This window comes from Limulus polyphemus, unplaced genomic scaffold, assembly GCF_000517525.1.
Source record: "Limulus polyphemus unplaced genomic scaffold, Limulus_polyphemus-2.1.2 Scaffold3180, whole genome shotgun sequence".
In the NCBI taxonomy this organism is placed as follows: Eukaryota; Metazoa; Arthropoda; class Merostomata; order Xiphosura; family Limulidae; genus Limulus; species Limulus polyphemus.
In genome coordinates, this window is record NW_013668790.1 from 80,200 (window position 1) to 96,192 (window position 15,993).

General features: G+C 32.5%; 1 protein-coding gene across 3 annotated transcripts in view; it reads right to left on the reverse strand.

Annotated features, from left to right (window-relative positions):
- Positions 1-8,700: 8,700 nt before the first annotated feature.
- The window catches only part of LOC106468828 (zinc finger protein 341-like), a 17,470-nt gene continuing 10,177 nt past the window's right edge, over positions 8,701-15,993 (reverse strand). The window contains exons 4-10 of one of the 3 annotated variants that reach the window (XM_022397190.1): positions 15,910-15,941; positions 15,093-15,737; positions 14,547-14,711; positions 13,863-13,949; positions 12,570-12,707; positions 11,217-11,416; positions 8,701-10,706 (exon numbers count right to left, since the gene is read on the reverse strand). In XM_022397190.1, coding sequence (XP_022252898.1) covers positions 9,575-10,706; positions 11,217-11,416; positions 12,570-12,707; positions 13,863-13,949; positions 14,547-14,711; positions 15,093-15,737; positions 15,910-15,941 — 2,399 coding nt within the window. In that variant the 3' untranslated portion in view covers positions 8,701-9,574. Of the gene's footprint in view, positions 10,707-11,216; positions 11,417-12,569; positions 12,708-13,862; positions 13,950-14,546; positions 14,712-15,092; positions 15,738-15,909; positions 15,988-15,993 lie in introns of those variants that run through there. The other 2 variants (XM_022397191.1, XM_013929272.2) reach the window with 2 other exon arrangements.

Here is a 15,993-nt window from a genome sequence, read left to right on the forward strand (position 1 = left end):
AAGCATAATTTATTTCTGAAGAATTGAGTTAAGGTCTTTCTTATTTGGTTGGCTTTTTATACATTGAGATCTTCAAATGTTCTACCATCAAATAAAGTAATCGTTCGCGCACTGTGCCACTGGGGGGGGGGGATTCAACTAGGATGTTAACTACCCCCTCCCCCCCCCCCCTTAAGATCCATTCAGGTAAAATGTGGGTTTTCTGGTTTTTAAAAAATACAACGAGAATCAAGGGACGAATTTTACTAAATATTGCAGCATACGGTTTAATATGCAAAAGTATTTCTCGGTTACAAGAAATTTCACATTGCACTGTTATCTACCCTGCTTTTGTTTTGAACTTCGCGCAAAACTAGTCGAGGGCTATCTGCACTAGCCGTACCTAATTTTCAAGAGGTAGACAAGAGGGAATGCAGCTAGTCAACACCAGCCACTGCCTACTCTTTACCAAGGAATAGTGGGATTGTCACATTATAATACCCTCAAAGCCGAAAGGGCGAGTATGTTCGTGAAAGGGTTTCGACCTACAGATTGTTAGACGAACGCCCTAACCACCAGGGCTTACCATGCTTTTAAACAGATAAAAGAAAATACCGAATGCTGTAATATTTGCTTTACCAAGTGAAAAACCATTCGGAAATAAGGAATTTTCACCAGACTCTTATTTATCATTGCATTATTGTTCATTTATCCCTAGCTGAAAATTTATCAAAGGGTGCTTTTATTATTTGCATTTGGCGATTTTGAAAATTTAACTGTAATCGATATGGTAGTTTTAACATTGACCAAATAGTAAGAAGTAAAACTTTTCGGAAAAAAAAAATCACTCCCTCCATATTTAATATTTTGAATTATTTGTTACTTAGCCCACGATACTGATTATATCGAATGATCTTTCAGTATCAGTTCAAGTTTTCGAAAATTTAACAGTAATCAAGAAATGAGCTTTACATTCCACCTTATCGTATGGAGTTGGATATACCAAATGAAATGCGAAGCTATTCAGTAAAATGAAACATTTCAGGTATTTATCTATGTCGCTTAGCCTTTTCCGACCATACTCTATTTATTTGCTGATGAGTTTTAAACGAATTTCTTAGTCACTTCAGCTGAAACTAGTCAAAACAAGACTTGGATCTGTGGCATTCTGAGATAAACTTGTTTCTGCGTAAGTATCAGTTAGGTCTGTTTAATAACGGAAGAACCAAGCAGAAAATTTATGAAGGAATCTCAGTATAAAAACGGATCGAGTTTTACGCTATTTGAGAAATGAGCATACTGAACACGTTTGAATAAAAAGTGAAAACAATCTTTATTAGTGACTCAATAACAAGAATTCAGTGTGCGTATTTGCGTAAACGTTTAGAAATTACCGATACTGAACCAGTGATTAGATCGTCAGCTTTTCTCTCTCAAAATGAATCTCTTCAGAACTAAACACGACAAAAAGCATGTAGAATTTAACAACACCATAGGTTCTGATCTTATAAAAAAACCTAATTTTGTCATTTATATTTACAAAGTATATTATTTTCTAATAGATTTTCTTCTGAAATTCCAGGGGGGTACAAGCATCATCCACTTGGCCAGTGACAGGACGTTGCAGAAATTGACCCTTCCAACACTTAAGCAGAGTTTGCTGCAACATCCCCATTAGCAAAGTAGATACAATCTGCTATTGAGAACAACAAAGACAACTAGAACAAAACAAATTCAACAGTTTTTTCTGAAACACGGATTTATGTCAAACTACATAGAAATAGACAAAAACAAAAAGTTAAATGTTTCTACATTACTAGGGATAGTTGAAAAACACATGATAACCCACGTATCACAGATTGACGATGACGGACGACAAGCTGGACTATTAGTAAATTATGACTTGCAAACAAAACATCACTGGCAATATCGACCCAATAATATTTTAAATGGATAGATGCAAGTTATGAAGAGATATATAACGATCTATATAATCCAGAGGACTGTGTGTAGTAACTTTTATGATTGGTTATTACATAATTAATGAAGGGGAGTAAATAAAATAACTGCAAACCTGGATATCTATTTCGTTGTGCATACATCACGATTTGCAGACGTACCAGTTTACGATTTTCTATATTCTCTCATTGAATATAAAGGATTGCGAGTTGTGAACACACTTTTTAAAATAATTTATGCGTTGTCTTTTATTCAATAAAATCTCTGTGTTTCAGAAGAACTAAAACCTGCGAAAAAAGAGAGAGAAAAAGAAGTATGGAAAAACGCCACATAAATACTCTGGTAGAAAGTTTCGTAGGGTATCCAAAAAGATCAACGGGTTACATACTTCAACCAATGGTTTATATACTATTCTAAACCAAGCCAGTTGTATTAGCACTCCACTACCTGTTTCAATAGGCTAACTTCATAGAAGTCCATATAAAAATAACTGGATAGGTGTGCTAATCATTTTACGTAAACATAAGCTAATATACTGCAACCTTTATTAGTAAGTATGAAGCAGACATGTATGTAGTAATAAAGGTTGGAGTATATAGCTTTTGTCCACTTTAAAAAATTAAGCACACGTATCCGGTTAACAGGGGCGTGGTTAAGTACATGCACAAACTTCATGAAAATGTTGACAAAATTACCCAAAAATACGTATAAATAAATATATATTCGATACTGGTTATGATTACAACACTCTTCTTGTAAAGCTGTGCGGAAAAGTAGCAAAAAATAGCACTTTCTGAACATTACTTATTGAGTACTTCACACTTTAAAAACTCAATACAAAATAAAGTACCATGATTTTTATGGAATTATATATATAGCATTTCAATAGCAATGTATATACTTACAGTAAAACAAAGTGTCTCAAAATATAACGACAGAATAAATACTACATGACAGTGAAAACGTACAAAGATTTAATAGTGACCTATGACCTGACCTGTCACAATGGCGTGAGGTCAGCCTAAATAACAATATGCTAGATTAATATCAATTTATATTTAATAAGTACAGTTAATTTTCAATAAATAATAATTTATTTTTATTTACATACGTTGTTTGAATAAGACAAATTTAATGTTTAATAAATAATGATTTGAGTCATTGAAATATTTTGTCATCCTACATACTCTCCAAACCTAACATGAAGAAAACATTTTCAGGAATTAAAATATCATCTAAAGAAACTTTAAAAAAATCCAGTTTTGTGATTTATTCCCAAGTTTTCTACACTTCCTACTAACTTCTGTTGTTTTTCTCTACAGAAGTTACATCACTGTCTCACAAAACCATAAATAACTTCTCAAACCACTTTATTCATTTTACATTGATATAAATACTTTTATAATCTACTCTATCCAATGTATTTTTATTCAATTTACTTGAAGCTATTTTTAAAGCAGAGTTTCAATGGTGGTTTTTCAGATCACATGCTGTAAAGGTCATAAAAAGGTTGTGAACAATTTGTGATTAAGCACAAAGCTACACAATGGGCTATCTGTGCTCTGCACACCACGGGCATCAAAACCAGATATTTAACCTTGTAATCCTGCAGACTTACTGCCGAGATCCTAGAGAGTTTTATGAACAGCAGCTGTACTAAAAAGACCATAAAAAGAGAAGGAAAATCACGTGTGAAACAAATCTTTGGAATATACATATTCGTAGCAATTATTAAGCTTTGCTTTGGGATGAGCAAAATAATCTTATAAAATCTTTAAGTTTTTTTCTTTTCCTTTTAGGATGAGATTTTTCTGAACCGTGCATGAATATAAGTTTGAACATTTTTCTTTGCGAATCACACTAAATAATTGTTACAAAATGACAAAATATCAATTCTAAGATATTTCTGTGTAAAACATAGTTGAAAAAGTAACAATTATTGTTTTCACTTAAATGTGATACGCAGTTGTACTCTCGACACCAGAAAGGTGCTCACCAGTCCAAATAAAGTTAAATGCACAAATAATGCATTGGGTAAACTACAAACATAGCTTATTATGTTACTGTGTGAGAGCCTAGTAATGGAACCTACACATTAAGCAAACTTTTTTTTTTCTGTTCAAACATAAAGCTGTACTTGGTTTGACTTTAATATAGCTGAGACAATAATATATTCCAGTTTTTGTATGTAATATGGAAAGACAGCCAAAGAAGTTACTAGCTGGAGTAGCATTAGGTTGTTTGTTTGTAGTTAAGCACAAAGCTACACAATGGGCTATCTGTGCTCTGTCATCCACGGGTATCGAAATCCGGTTTCTAGCAGTGTAAGTCCGCAGACATACTGCTGTGCCACTGGGGGTCAAGTAGCATTAGGAGCAGTGTAAGAAGGATAATTTGTGCTGTTCCGACCAAGAGTATCAAAGCCCAATGTTTTCCACTATAAGCCTTTAGACTTCCCACTAATCCACCAGAGAGGGAGAGCCTTATTTATTGTTGTGAATTTAACGCAAAACTACTCGAGGGCTATCTGCACTAGTCGTCCCTAATTTAGTAGTGATAAACTGAGAGTCATCACCACCCACTGCATACTCTTGGGCTACTCTTTTACCAGCGAATAGTGGGAACAACCCTCATATCATAATGTCCCCGTGACTGAAAGGGCAAGAAGATTCGGGGATGGGAGTTTGAACCCACGACCCACAGATTGCAAGTCGAGTGCCCTAACCACCAGGCCATAAAAAAAAAAAAGATGAACATTAATTCACATCAAATGGAAATATTTTTCATGTTATGAAAATAATTCATGGCAATAAAACACGCAAACTTTATTTATTAACAAAGAAATTGGCTTAAGTAAAATAGTTTTGATCATTAATATGTTGAAAGTTTTAGAATTTCCTAACCTAGGTGACACCACGATAGCTTACATAGCCCTACTCTATCAAGTGGTTAGATAGAGCAGTAAATTTGTCCACTGTATAATGTAACCATAACATATTTTGCCCACTTCTAACTGTATTGGTGCTTAAGTACATGTTACTGACAATCAACAACAAACATACACATGAACAAATCATCAGTAAAGCTTTTATTGGCACAAGAACAGTAGAAATGCTATGAAAATAGATATATGAAGGTTCGATACAATATGTAAATGCTTTGTGAAACAATCAAGTACACATCTAACTTGTGATTTATTTCAAAATGACTGATGTAACATAATTTTCACTTGGCATGGTGAAAGACAAACACAGCAATGATAAAATATACCACAACAATACTTTAATTTATCCATGGCAGATGTTTTATCTCTTTGATCAAAGCATTTCGTGCATAAAACACGAAGAGTGGAAGTTAAGGTTTCTCACTGTGATGAAATGTACAAACAATGTACAGAAATATAAGAAAATGAAAGAATTTGTGCATGACTTATTTCAACTTCTTATGTTATATTTTAATGGTTCATGTGGAACTAGAGATTAGCGATACATATCAGAGACATAATGAGTCAGAAATTGCAGATGATTTGTGGTGTTACTGACTAGTAGCACCTGACATAGGAGCATTATTTACCATCATACGGAGTGATGAGTACGTTATATTAAAACGATTTTGAATATTCAACTCAGTATAAATCACCTGACAACAACAGTTGATATACAGTCATAATGGAATGTATCAGAACAACATTTTGACACTGTTTGGTGTTTAGTAGCTAGTGTGATGAAAATTAATAGTTTTTTGGAAGGGCAAGAAACAACTCTTTCCAATGCAAAATACTCATGTAGTCATATATAATACAGACATTTTCAGATCGGAGACATAGAATTTTCAATATGGGATATCCTCTCTACTTAATGGCATTGGAAAACAATGGAATATGGATAAATTTAGGGCAACATGTCCATCCAGAAAGATACCTGGAAAAATTCATACCCAAACCAAGATAAATAAAGTGTGGTGTCTTGTAACAGGTGAGAATCCATGAATAAAAAGGTCAGTGTCAAAAGCAGCCCAGGCCTGAGGCAACGGTACACAACATAATCAAGAAGGATCTCCATTTGGAAAAGTGCTACAAGTTGTGTATATAGAAGTTGCTTACACAAAATAACTGTTCAATCATCACATACCTCAAGCAGCTGGAGAATGAAACAAGTATTCATGGTATTCCTCATGGAGACATACCAATCAAGTTGTCAAGTGCAGCATCTATGGATTTCTGTACAACTGGACTGTTAAAAATGCCATCCTTGTATGCTACATGGCAAAAGCAAGTAGGGTGGAATATATGCTCTATGTTTGATGGCCATAACTCCTTGACACTCATCACATTGTTATAGTCCACTTTGCTATGCCTGATCATGCTATGTTTGATGGCCATACTTCTTGACATTCATCACATTGTTACAGTCCACTTTGCTATGCCTGATCATCACATTGTTACAGTCCACTTTGCTATGCCTGATCATCACATTGTTACAGTCCATTTTGCTATGTTTGATCATGCTATGTTTGATGACCATACTCCTTGACAATCATCACATTGTTACAGTCCATTTTGCTATGTCTGATCATGCTATGTTTGATGACCATACTCCTTGACATTCATCACATTGTTACAGTCCACTTTGCTATGTTTGATGACCATACTCCTTGACACTCATCACATTGTTACAGTCCATTTTGCTATGTCTGATCATGCTATGTTGATGACCATACCCCTTGACAATAGTCTTGCCATAAGCTTGGTCAGAATGAGGGAAATTACCAGGGCTTCTGCACATATAGGAAAGGAGTATTCCACTTTATGGTATTTTATTTGAAGCTAATAATTCTGAGTAAGTGTACAACTGTAACTGTAGTTCATCTTTATAGCTCACTATCAAAGTAAAATCTAGAATCTGATAGAATCCAGCCTCCTGACTTGCTAATGTCACAAATGATCAGTGATGACTGTTCTCTATTTGTGCTTGAAAAGTCAAAGTTGTTTTATACTAACCCTATCATTTGCAACCTGAATCTTGAACTATGTGCCACATAGAAAGCAAGACTTAAACATGGAAGGCTAAAAACTCAAGTTTTACTGAAAGAAGTGACTATGACATCTTGTGCTATTGAACTGGCAATTAAAGAAAGACACAATCACCTTACAGGTAAGTGTACCCTCACAAGCACCAAATATTATTTTACAAGTCCCACCACTGTTCACCAGACACTTTAAGAAAAGGTTGTTCTGCTTAAGCTATGCAAAGGACAAATTACTCTAAATGGCTGAGATTCCAAAAGTGACATACCATTAATGGAGGTAATTGAACAAAACCCACTACCACTCCCAGAGATTAAAGAAAACAAGTATTAGCTGTTTTACCAGTGTCTGAATAAGGACTACACTAATCATTATTATCATAGGAACAAGGTGTGGGTACACCTCCAAGATGACTATGGTTACAAAAGGGCCCTAAAGATACTTCCAACTCTCCCAACTATGAGAATAGAGGAAAACTTGCATCATGTTCAGAATGCCCAAGAGACTAATACCAGCAAGGAAGGCTGAAGTTTTGTTCAGATGTAATAATTTATACTTTAAGAGTACAGATAGATGAACCATTCTGAAATAAAGAAAGTGTTTACTAGCACCTCACAACATGGAACCCAGTAACCTGTAACCAAGATGTGAAATCTTTCTAGTATCTGTAGCTTTACTGTAGAAGAAATAAAAATACATCTTCACTATCTTCTGGATAATCAATGTTGGTGTCATTAACCACTTTAATGTCTGTCCTGCATTTGGTAACCACATACACCTGGAGAAATGGCAGTTTTATTTGTCTCCTATCTGTCCTATTACCGTGGATGTGATCCTGTGAGTCTTGTTTTTGTTTTTAACTATGGAAGTAGAATAATGTTCATGTTACTTGTATCTTGGTGACTACAACAGCCTACCAGTGAATTTGAGTTCACATTGTGCTTTACTTTCAATCAGCTTAAGTTCTGTCAACTATTTCAGTTGTAAAATCAACATCTATTGTCTTCATTTTTTATTGTGCAACTGTTCAATAGCTATTTAATTTTATTATACATTCTTTGATCATTCTTCACCAGCTTACACATCTCAGGTGTCTGCATCTACCTTGCTATAAGTTCCTTTAGTTATCATGAGAATCTAGCTACATGCTGGTTATCTAATATAATAAAGATTACCAAACCACAATAAATATTTTACATCTCTGACACATAGTTCTTGTGTTTTTCTGTTTTCTGTGCTTGGTATGTCTAACATACACACACAAACAGATCCATATACACTGATATTTTATTAATAACTTTAGGAATTAAACTACAGAGAAAACTGAACTTGATCTAACTTGTAACTTGCATATATTTGAAAAATAGTAAGTGCTAGCCTAATTGGTTCATAACTTGCCTACCATCATAGTGAGCCAATGTGATTCTCTACAGGCCTATCCTATAACTCACAAATTGTGTAAATGTACGATTTGTCAAACTTATACATTATCAACATTTCAATGAAATTATATCTGAACATAAAGACTATGACAGGTACTGCTATTAAAATGTATTTTCTTACCTTAGGTAGCAAAATGCATTCCTTGATCAGTTCAGAACTATAGTTTACAGCTATACCAACTTTTTATTAGCATAGTTATGTTAATGATTATAGCTGCCAACAATGGAGGACTACATAGCTAAGTGGGCTTAGGGAATTTGTTCTCCTAAATAATCACACACACACACACACACTATGAAAATGTATTCCTCCCTTCTTTATTAGTTCCAGTTAAATCTAACAATCAGGTTTTCTTCATTTAGTGTGAGTTGTAATATGAGAACATATTTGTTCTTATCAAATAAAAAAATCTTTAGAAGCTAAAAACTACAGTTTGTGCAACATCAGGTTTAATCAGACCTGTTAGTTGATTAATAAATTATTCTAAACCATAGGACTTTATATGCTTTTAGGTGTGAAAGTGGCTTTGTTGTAATGTTTTACAACACACCTATATATTCTTTCACTACATAAGAACTAGGACAGTGGTGGAGAATGTTATCCAATAAAACAATATTTGCCTTTAAGTGTCAGAATGAATTTTGTTTAAATACAGACTTTTATATTCATTCATTCATTGTGAAAGTTTTATTATGCAGGAATAATAACTTGGTTGTAATGAAAATAACTTCAGGAAAAACATGGTGCAAGAAAGGATGTTATTTTACAAACAGTATCATTACCATATCAAATAACAAGTTCTACTTTTTACAATAAGCTCACTAGAAGTAATTATGATATCCTGATTTACTAATGATAATTGTAATAATGGCCACGTTACTTTTCATGACATTTTTTTTTCCTTTTTTTAAAAACAACTATGTACATATCATGCTAAACTTGCAAAGAAATTATTTTTTATTACAGTCTCAGCATAACAAGCCTAACTATACAATAACAAGAAACTTTAGTTAAATTTGTCTTTTTGTGAGTTCTAAGTTTTGAACTTTTACTGCAAACGCCCATGAGAAAATTAATTAAGCTGTTTCAATAAATGAACATTTACTTTGTAAAGAATATAAAATATGACAGTTCTAATGTGGTAAGTGAATCAAAGATCTGGTCCCATCAGCAGTTTTTATGAAGTTCGTGATGCTGATCTTCTAAAGGTAATGTAAAACACCCTATAATATGAGGGGCTCCCTGATCTCCAACAACTTTGGTTTCTAAATAACTTACAGGAAGGGTAGAGTTTGTTTTCTGTGATGCATCTGATAAAGTATTCACTGGAGACTCCTGAGCCTGAATGTTACTTTCTGAAGAGGAAGGATACGTTACCACAGGCTGAAGTGTTAGATTCGAGGAAATCTGTACAGGATAAAGTGACAGCTGTGAATAACCAGTTGATGCACTGACACCAAAGTCCCCAGTTGTAATAATTTCAATATGAGCAGTTGGAATGTCATCACCATCATCTGTGTTGGGTAATTCTTCAGCATCTTGTGCTGATGACTGATTTTCCATCAGAGATTTACTAGTCCTTTCCTGCCTTCTAGTTTCTATAGAACTTGCACTTTTGTCCAAAGATCCTCTTCTTCTACGATTTGATCGTAATCTTCTATAATTTGCTTGTTTTGAAAGTTTTTGGTTCTTACCTTTTGATGCTGGCTGTCCTGGACATTTGTGACTTTGAAGTTCAGTTTCTTGAGCAAAACCTTTCTCACACTGATTACAGAAATATGGAGATGCCTGTCCTTCTTGATGAAGACGTTCATGATCTATGAGGGTTGCCTTCCGTCGAAATCCACGTTCACAGACTTTACATGTGTATGGTTTAATTCCACTGTGAGTTAAAATATGAGCTTTTAATTTATCAGGCCTATTAAACTCTCGTGGACAACCTGCAACCATGCGAAATGGGCATTTATATTTTTTTACAGCTTCATGAATAAGTTTGTGTCTCTTGAGTCTATCCTTTCTGTTAAATGACGCTCCACAATGACATTGAAAAGGCTTTTCTCCAGTATGGATAAGAGAATGGACCCTGAGATAATACTCCGTTTTGAATCCCTTGTTACACACTGAACACACATGCATGTCATTACTACTATGAGTAAGCAGATGTCGTCTTAGGTACCGCTCACAAGGGAAGACCTTGTTACAGTAATGGCAGCTATATTTGTGAGAAGAAGTTGCCATGTGATGTTCTAAAGCTGCAGGAGTGGCATATTTGTTCAAACACAATGTGCAGCGGAAATACCTGAATAAAGATCCATTAATCAAAAATGTGTCACTTTCTTTAAATGAACACAGAACCTCACATTCTGGCAACATAATCTTTTGAGTTACCCTTCTATAGATTTAACCATTGATATAGCCTAATACAGATTTTTTTTCTAACAAAGCTCTACAGTATTTCATTATCTTTTTAAAGAGTAAATTATTAATTATAGTTGACTTGCATGAGAGGGAAATATAAAACTTATTGTGAAATGGCTAAGACTAATATCTATGAGAACATCTAAATCTTTGTATGTACTAGTTAACAATTATTAATTATCCAAATTTTCCAAAAAGAAATATTTAATAAGCAATGCTCTTGGGTCATTCTGAGTTAGCTAAGGCTTTAACTAGATGTGCATTGATTAACTGACTACATTTCACCTTAAACTATTTAATTAATCCTATCTGTGACTCAAAACACCTCAGAAAGGATGGTTGGAGCATTAGAAAAAATTTTGAGTTGGGAAAAAGTGAAATCACAACATACCGAGATGTAACACGAGGTCCTTGGTTTGGATACAGGCTATGGGAATACTGATGTACTCCAAGATCATACAGTGATTGAAAATGTTTGTTGCATAAGTGGCATCGATATGTCAGTTCATTTTCATGCATTCGTGTGTGTTCAACAAAAGCTTCCAAGTCTTGAAATGTCATGTTGCATGATTTTAATATACATTTGTACACCTATAAGACATCAGAAACATTGGTGTGAACAAAAAATAACAGGAATGATAATTTTGACAACATGAAAGAACAGTATAAAATATGTGAATATGTTTACTAAGATATAAGAGAAAGCAAACTATAACATTTCACTATTTTTCATTTGTTATATCATTTTGTATATACAAACTAAACTTAAAAACAATATTTATGAGATTACATAAAAATTGCTATTTTGAGTCATTTGTAAACAATATTACTATTTCAAATCATAATAAAAATCCTCTTGAGTGAACTGTAATTAGTCTCAATGTTTCATATTTTAAGTTCATTCTCATATTTCAGGTGCTTTGGTACACAAAAATCCCTTTCCTTATAAATGAAACTATCAAGTTCAGATTTACTTCATTTCTCTATCAAAGTAATTAATTGAATGTTGGCCTTCAGTTACCTCAATTTTAATCTGGACATTTTCAAAGAATGAATATTTACAAATGTGGAGAGACTGTTTACTAAATTGTTAATAAGTTTTTGAAGAATTGCTTAATTTACTGAGGAAAAAATAACCTTGCCATTTCAGAAATGAACATAAAGTAAGCAAAGCTACAGTTACACTAATAGTTTCAATATATACAACTGAAATTTGACCCACGTAAAAAGCATGGCTCAAACCAAAACATAGTAGTTTACAGACTTCAATAACAATCTATATTTACAAGATGTATTAATTTTAAATAACTAATCAATATTAATTTCCCTATATTTAAGAGCAAGAATTTCATACCTTTAACAAGCATCTCTGATAAAAAAAAAAAGAAAACTTTCTTAACATTTAGTCAATTTGGAAGAGATATCAAAAAGTTGTTGAATCTGCAGAAACCACTGATGATGAGTTTAATATTTTTTCATTTATTTAAAAAATACACACTTTTAATATATCATTTCAACTTTTGTTGAAAGAAACTTTAAGTAGCTCTTATACAGAGAGCATTAGTCACCTGTTGATACCATTGAGGTGTCACCATTTTTATTTTGTGAGCCACATTTTCATATATAAGTACAATTTAGATAACACAAAATTAAACTTGAAGTTTTGGGATACATCATAACTGTGCTGTTGTCAATATTAATTTATGTTAAAGCATTTTACTCAAATAATTCTTTTACTACGAACCTTTTCCTCCTTGTGCTGGGTCATATGACTTTTTAATTCGTAATATGTTTTACTACTAAAACTACAGTAGGAACAGACATATCTGTTGTCAATTGCTTGAGATTTCTCAGAATCACTTTTGTCAGTTTCTGCTCCATCCTTTCAATAAAGAAAAAAGCAATCCAGCAAGTATTTTATGTTTGAAAAAACAATTATATGAAAAGTTAAAATATTTTCAATTCCCATAAACTGAGCATAGTTCTTTTTCAAAATTAAAAATAATAATTATAATAAAATAATGATTAGTAACATTATAATTTCTTCTATTTAAGGTAAAAATTAAAACTACCTTTTTGTAAGGTTAATAAAATATATTTTTTTTCTAAATCAATAATCAAATACATCCTAAAAAAAAGTTGAACATTTTCATATATAAGTACATACTAATATTTGCATATACTGCATGTGTACATTCACATTTTAAAAGTATTGCAGCTTAATTGTTTAATATTTAGATTGACTGAACTTACCTCAAAAGCTATCTTTACACACAGCTTCTGATTTACAATAGGTACAAAATTATTAATGCTTAGAAGAATAACAGGCCTAAAATTTTTGATAATAATCACACAAACTATGAAAGTTGTTTTATCCACATTCGTCTTAGTTTGTCAATTTTGGATTAAAAATCAGAGGTATATGTAAAAAAATAGTATTTAAAAATTTTTTTTCTCAAATGGTATACATAAAATTTCTGATAAAAATCAAGTAAGCTGCATAAGATTTCTTTTTTTTTCACATTTCTCTTAATTTGTCTACTGTGGATTAAAAATCGGTGTATAAAACCAGCATTTCAATCTATCTTTTGTCTACCCAAAAGTCATTGCCCAAAAGGCTAGAATCTTACATTGGTTGGATAATGAGAAAAAAAAGATTCTATAAAAAACTATTTAATATTTTAAACCTTATAGTCTAAACTCTCAAAGGTGGTGAAGCATAGGAAACCATCAGGCATAATATTTGTGATAAAAATCATGTAAACTGCATACATCTTATAAATAAATATATATATATATATATATATATATAAAACAGGTTACAGGAAGTTAGGCTTAGCTTTATCTATAAATCTCAAATTGCTGCTGAATATCTTGAATAAAATCAAGGTAGCTTCTCTGTGACCAATTTAAGAATACTTCAAAAGTGTCTAACAAATCAATCAAGTGTTCTGGTTAAAGACAGTCAAATTGAAAAGTTGAGGTTTAAAAATAATGTGTAAATGACAAATTATCTATTCTTGAAAGAAATACTTACACTTTTTGTATCAATCTCAATATTTGAAGAACTGTTCTCCCCTAGTGGCTGTTGAGGCAATGTGTGAGCAAGGCCATCAGGCCACACCTTAAAAAAATTGCAAAAAATAATATAACAAACTGTCTTATATTCACAACTCACCCAATCAGTTAAAAGTTTCCTGAAAAAAATTTCTTACTAACAGATAGATTGAAGCGATAAGAAATTCAAGGGATGCATCACAATCAAAATTTGAGTCAATGTAATAAACAAACCCATTAACCAAGTAACATAAGAATGAAAAAGAAATCAGATACTCAATAAAATACATGCAAGTTATTTTTTTAACTATTAGAATATTATGCAACTCTTTCTATCTGAGGTATTTAAATCTAAAGTACTGATTCTAAAGAACAAATGGTCAAGAAAAGAAGATATTTAATATTCAAGAGTTATCAATCTAAAAGAATTTCATTATTTTCAAATATAAATAAAATGTGCTTATTTGTAATTAAAAAAGTAAACAAAATTCTTTGCAAATTAATTTACCTTCTTTTAAAATTACTTTCAATAAAAAACCTTTACATAGCTAGTAAAACAAACAGAAACGTGGGACTGCATTATTTATGTTGTTCTAGAAATAAGAAAAGTAACTGTTGTTTAAACAAACTTTTATACATTATTACTTCAAAAATATATTTTTACCTTGTGTGTCTGCATGTGTTTTTTCACATTAGACTTCTGAGCAAAAGCTCTACCACATACAATACACTGGAAAGGCTTAACACCTGTATGACATCGAATGTGCTGTTGCATGTCAAAATTTTTGGTAAACTCTTTTGAACAATAAGGACATCTTAATTTTCTTGACTGAAAGAGACAAAATCAGAAATGTAAAAATGCTACTGTGCAGGCATAAGACCAAATGACATCATAATACATTAAGATGTTTAACATTTTTCAAACTTAAAATAACCTGAAATATTTGCTTTAGGGTAATATGAACCACTGTTGGTAATAGTTATAAAATATTTTGAGTCATTTAGCATTGTTTTTACCTGCACATTATCAAGTCAAGAAGAAAAAAGTATTTATTTTTAATTTAAATTTAGAATACATAACAAAGTAGCATATATCAGATGAGCATAGCAAATTTCAGAAATGAAAGTAGTATTATACTAAGCATAATAGCTATGATGAAGACATTTTATTACAACTTACATTAGAAATATTTCCAAATACTTGAATTACCTGTTTATTCCCTGATTCTGAATTTGAGCAATTGACACCTCCTCCTCTTTTTCGAGAACGAACAACAGAACCCTTTAAATCTGGAACAATATGCACCGGTCCACTAGTCCTCTGTCCTAATTCATCTTTTTCCTGGCCATCTTTCTGCAAGCAACTACTTGTTACATCTGTTACTTCTGTTAAAAGTGATGTAGTATTTGGAGCAATTTTTCTGGGAGAGAATGTATGCTTTGAATCTCCAGATGTTCCTATGTTTAATGATTTATCAGCTTGTATATTTCCCATAATCATATTTGGTGAGTATGCGGTATATGTGGAATTGGACTGACTTGTTACAATCAATCGAGTTGGTACTAGTGTATTAGTTAGCAATGATAATCCTACTGCTTGTCCCTGTGTCTGAACTGTTCCATTATCCTGCTGAATTTGAGTCTCTGAACTAACAACATGATGGTCATACATAACATTCCTGGCCGAAGAAACAAATTGGGACAAGAAAGAATTCTGTGTTGAAGTGTTAGTAGCTGTTAGTGTTGTAGAAGCTGTACCAACTCCTTGTTCTATGGCTGAGGTAAAAGACAGTAAATCTGCTTCATTCAAGACAACTCCAGATGTGATAGCTGCCAGGCCTGGAGATCCTGGGATCTAAGAGTATAAAACCTTATATATAGAACTAAATCAGTATATTGATATTGAAAAGTTCTTGTAATTCAAATAAACATCATCTCAATCAAAGACAAAACAAAATATATAACTGCTGCAAAGATTATTAAAAAAATATTTTCTTCCTATGTTTAAAATCACTATAAAAACAAACCTGCATTTGGTTTAGTTGGCGACTTAAGCTTCCTGGTGTTTGTGCTGATTGAGAAGACAGGAATTTTGGGATACGATTGTTGTG